At 39.0% G+C, this 7,500-nt stretch overlaps 1 protein-coding gene across 2 annotated transcripts in view; it reads left to right on the top strand.

Annotated features, from left to right (window-relative positions):
* The window catches only part of ADGRL3 (adhesion G protein-coupled receptor L3), a 1,148,837-nt gene that overhangs the window by 1,141,299 nt on the left and 38 nt on the right, over nucleotides 1-7,500 (top strand). For both annotated transcript variants that reach the window (XM_082254905.1, XM_082254904.1), the window contains one exon: nucleotides 5,743-7,500. This exon is cut by the window's right edge and continues 38 nt beyond it. In XM_082254905.1, coding sequence (XP_082111031.1) covers nucleotides 5,743-6,542 — 800 coding nt within the window. In that variant the 3' untranslated portion in view covers nucleotides 6,543-7,500. The remainder of the gene's footprint in view (nucleotides 1-5,742) is intronic.

Here is a 7,500-nt window from a genome sequence, read left to right as displayed (position 1 = left end):
TCACCCCCTCCCTCCTCCTTCAATTCATGGAATCCGTAGGCTTAAGTTTAACACACTTCAATAGAGCCTGTTATCCCAACTTCAGGACAGCAGACACCAGCTCATAGGCCTTTGCAGAGCTGCAAACTGCTAATTGAGTACTGGCAGGATGTCTGATAGTTTCTGCTGACCAGACCTATCGTAAAAACTATGAACAAATTCTTTAGTTCTGTCACCCATGGTTTGTAGAGCAATTATTGCACTAGGAATACATAGCGTGCCATAAAATGTTTACCCAAAAAGCAGTCAGGCGTGGGGCGTATCATCTCAAACAAATCGAGGTAATACATCACTAAGCTAGCACATACAGAGGGTGAGATAGCAGCTAGATACCTCCTGGGTGACAGGCCTATCTGATATCCTCTGGTGTTTGGTATCAATGGACATAAAATTGAACGCTGAATCTACCGGTTTCTGGAATGCACTCTGCACATTATTGGAAGATATTAATATTAGTATAAAACTGTCCACACCTCTTTGATCCAAGAGAAAAGGGGCATTCCAGGGCTGTTTGACAGTTCTCATGTACCATCAACCAAGGAACATCTGTCAAGTTATGAGAACCAATAACACCTTGCTCATTGAGTGAACTCTGCTGAAACCAGGCCATTGCAAATACAGTATTCTTCCCATGTACTCCTTTTTATTCCTTTCTTGTTATAGTGTCTCTTTATTGCTTGTTACACCCTTTTTCTGTAAATGGTTTATTTGCATAGATTTTTTGCATTTTCATTATTAAACCATATTTTGAAGGTTAACCTGATCTCTGAATGTGTTACACAAAACTAAAAAGAATCCCTGTCTCTTGAAGAGCACTATTGTATAGTAGACCTCCTCTGAACATTCCTGTCTGTGGTGACAGTGTGTGTTATAAATGTTTGTTCTAAAATCATATGTAGAGCTACCCCCTTGAGGGCCGCTTGATTAAAAGGGTTTCTGCTCACTCTTAAGGCCCCAACTGAGTTCTCCCCTCTTTCACTGATACCAAACACGCACACATTGCTACTGATTCTGAACAGACAATGTGATTTCATGAACCAAGCAATATTTTAAAAGAAAGCAAGGGTTTTCAAAAATTTGACATTACAATGCGATGAGCATAACATGAACAGAATCTACTCAAAGAGTACTCTATGCTGTAAGCTCTTGATTTCAATGGTAATTTTGGTAAACCTGAGTTTGGTTTTGGACAGGACCTCTTTTTTTTGCATTTAGTTAGTCCTACAAAACAGAAAAGTATAAATGTTCACCCCCAGATCTGCTTATGTTCCCAGAGTGAACTTTTTCTCATACCCAGAGGAATAATATTGAAACTAAATCTCAAAGGCATCCTGAGCCAAGGACTAAGGTTTACTGTTGCAACATTAACTTAGAATTAAAGCCCAATTATTGGCCAAACATTGGAGCTCTTTTGCTAATGCACTTTGGGAATCCTTAATGTCTTTGTCTTCTATGAAACTTTAAGCTGGCAATAAGATTTAAACTGAAAAGATGCATAGCTTCGGAGTTCCCCTTTAATAATTTCCTGATCTGCATAGCAGCTAGTGGTATCAAAGGTATGATTTTAATATGAAAAGCGATGATAACATCAGTGGGGAATCCCCAGCTGTAATTGTTTAAATGAAGGGCAGGTAAGGCACTTACAGAATGTCTCCTTTAAGTACAGCAAATATTTTGTAACCTACATTGAGCGCAGAAACTGACAACAGGGGAACAACATTTCTTTAGCAATGAGGTAGCACTGGTAACGATAATCCAGCCCCTATTAAACACAACTAATGGAGTTTCTGAATTGGTGAATAGTTTTGCTTATATTGGTAGTGTGCACTGAGTTCCTCTTTCTCACTCTCTATGCATTCACCACATGGATTGTGTCAAGCAGTATAGACTCCTATCAGGAACAGGTCTGTATGCGAGAAGATACTTCGCTGGACTCAGAAATACCTATAGTGTGGATAAACAGGCAGACAGTTCAGCAAAATATATGGTTTGTTCTCACCCACTTCTGTTGATTAGCAGTCTTGCAGCGACCTCCAGTACAAGGACTCTGAATGTCCTCTGCAGGCTCTAGTCTGGCGTCTGTCTCTTACGATGTGCGCACAGACCAAGGGCTCTCCAGGATATCAGCACACTGTGGCACAGCACTCCAGCTTCCTTCACACAGTGAGGTCGTCACTACATCACTCAGTCTCCTTTTCTCTTTTCGGCAGCACCCGGTCAGCCTCCTCTGTCACTCCCAAGTCCAGTCCTCTCCAGCACTTTCCCCTCTCCCTGTGCGCGCCCTTTTCCTTTAAAATGTCCCCTCCTCTTACCAGAGTACTTAGATAATGTAGTCCAGCTTCACCAAAAGGACTGGAAGATTTTCTCCAACAGCATACAAATCCCAGAACTTCCTTGGGAAACTTTGTGTTCTGAAATGACTCAGCTCCCACATATGCCATCTTGTGCCCATTTTTGAATATACCAACTGTAACAGTCCCAAGTGTTACCCATAGTTGGTATTGCTAAGATTATGTTTCCTCCTTCTTGGTCAAAAGGTGGTGGCAGCTGAAAGGGTTCGTTGCTTGATTACCGTAGCTCAGTGACAAATCGCTGCTGGCACCTAGCATTGTTACGTAAGTGACAGCGCAGTGTGACATTGGCCATTGCTTTGTCACCAATTGGTGAGGAGGGTAGAACTGATATCCGCTTTCGTCACAACTTGCGCTTGTTTATGTGGGATATGTTGTAGCCCAAATTGGAAATCTTGTTGTCACTCACTCCATCATGATACAGAAGCCAGGGAGAAAAACTGATATAGTGTATTTTTATTCAACTGGACATAATAAAAACATAAGCATTAAGCTTACATTCATTTGTGTCTGCTATCAGCACCAAAGAAATAGCCTGTGCAATAGAAAGGAGTCACGCCACTCCGCTTAGCTCTGAAGCCGGCGTGCGCTCCAATTACCAGAAGTAATGCATGTGAGGACCAGAAATCCCGCTTCAAACGCGTAGTCCTAAATAGTATGTACTGGTTTCTGATAGGGGTGAAGATGGAAAAACTCCGCCCACCCGTATCATTTAAAATCTACTTCAATTGTCACTGCACATTCTTTGAGCAATGCCAAAGGTTCAATTGGTCTGGTGATTTATTTATTTAGGCACTAGTGGTGAAGTACACAATGAAGAGAGTAAAGATTACAAAACATAGGAAGGAGACTGTCACTTTATATAAAATGTTTTTTTTGGACTGAATGTTTTATATACACATCTGGTATGAATATTTTTATGGTGGAACATATTTTTCTTTAAGGTGGAATAATATATTTATTTTTTCAGAAATGTATCATATTGTATTAGTGCCGGGTCACACTTGTGCGATGCGGGAAGGCTGCGAATTCGCAGCCTGTTCCCACATCGCAAACGCACATCTGGCAGTTCACACTGGCATATGCGATACGCAGGGGGGTCAATGAAATGTTAACGACACCCCCAGTTTGATCGCATATCGCAGTGCGATCTGACAGTTCGCACAGGATCGGATCGCACAAGTGTGAACCACTGTGCGATCCGATCCTGATGCGGCTGAAAAAATGCCTCATGTGCGAGTTTTGTGCGGGTGCAGTGCGAATTTAGCCATACAAAGTGTATGGCTGAATTCGCACTGCACATCCGATCGCATGTAATGAAGGAGCAGTGCGCTCCGATATTACATGCGATCGCCGCACACGCGGAAGTGTGAACCGGCACTTAAGGATGTATATTTGGAATATACTAGTATGGTACTGGAGATATAAGCATTCATTTTGGATATTGAAGTATTTTTACATATATGCAAATTTGTTTAGCGCCCCCTTCTTTATCAAATCCTGTAATATATGTGACACCTGCAATAATTTTAAAAAATACGATATTGTTTCTATCAATGATGACTGTAGCAAGCAGTCACAGTCATTACTGAAAGGCGCCATTTTCTTGGCTTTTTCACACCTTTTTTTGATTACCTCGGCTGTCACACTAACATTGTGTCCTGGGGCATGTAAAGAGGTAGGCTAAAAAGCCATTTTTATTCTGATGTCTTTATCATCTGAAGGCATATTACTTTACAGCAGGAGTCTCCTTACTTTTCAGTTGGAGCGCCACATTATAGATTTTACTCATAGGCCAAAAAAATCAGGTTTATAAATAAATGAAAGGAATGTAAATGAATGAGTACATTTTACTTGGAGCTGCAGGGTGGGAGCCAGGGTACACAGCAGGTCTAGATAGAGGAAGTTCTGTCCTGTGAATGCTGGGGCAGAGATGTAATTGGGGGAAGAAGTTAACTTCTGCTGAACTGAAGTGAGACCTTTGTGACAGCACAGTGAGCCTACATTGAGGATATGCCAGTGGCCCTAGCTCCAGGCTGGATTTAGCCCATGGGCCATTATTTGGAAACCCCTGCTATACAGTATTAACCATTCTGCACATCCTAAAGAGTCTACCAATTAAAAAGCATACATTTTTAAATACTGGACTTAGATATGCCTTAAATGCTTGGGTATCGACACTGTTAGGTAGTCTACATAAATGTATTTATAAAAATCTCACTCATGCCATTACTGACACCATTAGCTTTACTGGGTATTAATGCAAAATCAGGTTTGTATTAAGAAATATAACTTTTAGTAAAATACATCATAAGTGAGGTTTCTGACAGTAAGTAATGGTTATTTTTCTTTTTGTCAGTGGAAACTATTTCCTAGGCAACTAGACATTTTGGTTTTACTATGTTTATTTATAAATAAACATGCACTGACAGCTAAAAATTGAATAAAAATATCAATGTTTTAAATAAATTTAGGTTTAAGCTGGCCATACACTATACAAAAAAAAAATCGGACAATAGCGATTTCAAAAAACAAAATAATTTTTGGAAGGCCCAAAAGATACTACCATCATGTAGCGACCAAATTTTGAAAGACAAACAAACATTCAATCAACATAAATTAACCGGTTTATCGTTTGATTTGTTTACATTAGAACAGAAATGACAAAATAAAATGTACCTCTCGACGTCCCTTCCGTGTATGCATGCTCGGTGCACCGTACGTTTGTTGTGGACACATCTTTCTGTCCCTCTTCGTACGATGTACTCGCACGGGAAAAATCATTCGATTTTTCGAGCGCAGGTGCAAGAAAACTAACCTGGAAGTAAACAAATTAGTGATAACGTAACATACATACGCAACAATCTTTCGTCTACACAAGCTCAAATACACATTCAGCTAGCAGGACATTTGAGTTTGCCATTGACTACAGTCAGTGAAGAGAATGATAAGGAAGAGGGACAGAAGGATCTGTCCACATTGAACGTATGGTACCTCAAGCAGACATACATGGAAGGGACGTAGAGAGGTCAATTTTATTTAGTCATTTCCCTTCTAATTTAATTAATTTATGTTCATTGAATGTTTATCTTTCGAAATGTGATTGCTACATGATGGTGGTATCTTTAGCCCTTCCCAAAATTCTTTAGTTTTTTGTAACCACGATTGTCCAATTTTTCGTACAGTGTATGGCCAGCTTTAGTCATAAGTAATATTTGGAGTAAATGTGTGCCTTTTAACTGCTGCCTTTACAAGAGAAAGCTCAGCTCTGATGAATTTTGTAACACTACAAATAAATTAATAAATAAAAATGTTTATACTAACATTAGGCTTGTTGGTTTTTTGTTTCCAGAGGGACTTCTGAACAATGCCAGGGATACAAGTGTCATGGATACTCTACCACTGAATGGTAACCATGTGAACAGTTATAGCATTGCAGCTGGAGGATACCTTACTGACTGCGTGAAAATTATTGACCGTGGCTTTAACCACAAAGAGACTGCCTTAGAAAAAAAAATTTTGAAGGAACTTACTTCTAACTATATACCTTCCTATATGAACAACCATGAGCATTCATGTGAACAAAGTCGAAATCTGGTGAATAAGTTGATAAATAACATAAACAATATAAAAGAGGATGAATCAATTGTCCTTGATGATGCCACCTCTTTTACTAATGATGAGATAATGGGCATAGAACTTATACATGAGGAGTCTGATGCCCCACTGCTGCCCTCATGTGTTTACCCTGCTGACAGCCACCAGCCTCTTCACTTTAACAGGAAAAAGATTCCCCCAGACAACAGTGAAAGTTTTTTCCCCTTGTTAAATAATGAGCACACTGACGCAATGCAATCACCAAACAAGGATTCTCTTTATACCAGCATGCCTACATTAACTGGCATCGCTGTCACAGGAAGCATAACCACTAGCACTCAGACTGATTCTTCGCCAGCCAAAACTAGGGATTCAGAAGATTTATACTACAAAAGCATGCCAAATTTGGGCAACCGGAATAACATCCATCAGCTTCACACTTACTATCCTTTAGGACGAGGGAGCAGTGATGGATTCATAGTCTCACCAAACAAAGATGAATCTCCAATTGAAGAAAACTGCAAAGAACCAGCTCACCTTGTCACAAGTCTATAGAATATAAAAAGGGAAAAAAAAAAAAACCTGTTAACAAACTGTTTTACGATTTACTTTAAGAAATAATATTGTGTGTGCTCCTAAATCTTTATGCTGTAAGACTTTTTTTAAACTGGCATTTTTAGTCCTGTGTACAGGATACCAATGTAATGCTCACATTTTGTTTCTATTTTCATCCCAAAATAGACTTCATTATGTTAATGAAACAAAGCATTTAACGGCACTCTTTGTGGCCTTCTTTAATTATGCTGTATAAAAGGAACTAGATGGTGTTTCTAGTTTCTAGATGAGTTATAAAGCTCTGACATATTCAGGACTGGACAACAAATAATTTAAAGGGTAATGGTCCATATGAGGTAAACACTGGTGCATACTGCATTTGGCTAAAGTACCTATAAAGAACAACAGAACACCATGCCGAGTCATTTCTTATTCTTGGCAAAGCAATCTGTTTTCTGTTTGGTGCCATTAATATGAAAAACACTACTGCCTGCTCAGTTCAGTATTCACCCTTGATTTAGACCAATACACCTTTAAACTGATGACTGACTCATAGCAATCAGAGTTTAAGACAAATCGAATTATATATTTTGGTTGTCAATCAAGGTTGCATTATGCTTCTTTGCAGATGTGATAAAAAAAAGATCCTAACAAAAATGCAACCAACTCAATATAAAATGAATTTTAGAATCACATGCTAATTTCATATATTTGTGTTTTGCTGTATTAACCAACTATACCAACAAATTCAAGAAAACTAATGGCAGAAATTTAAAGGTTTTATGTGCTGTACAGATACTAGCATTGCACATGCTTTTTGTTTCTCTGAAATTCGTGTCCCTGTTAATGTAGTGGAAAATAATCTAAATTTTTTTTTCTGCTTGTCTTACAAGTTTTGTCTCAAGCAAGAAGCGATGCCCTATGTTTGCCATTTACCTTTAGATTTTATAAAGCAAAT

The sequence above is a fragment of the Pelophylax lessonae genome (genome assembly GCF_965119305.1).
Source record: "Pelophylax lessonae genome assembly, chromosome: 1".
In the NCBI taxonomy this organism is placed as follows: Eukaryota; Metazoa; Chordata; class Amphibia; order Anura; family Ranidae; genus Pelophylax; species Pelophylax lessonae.
The sequence above is the reverse complement of the archived record's forward strand: the minus strand, read 5'-3'. Positions and strand labels throughout refer to the sequence as shown.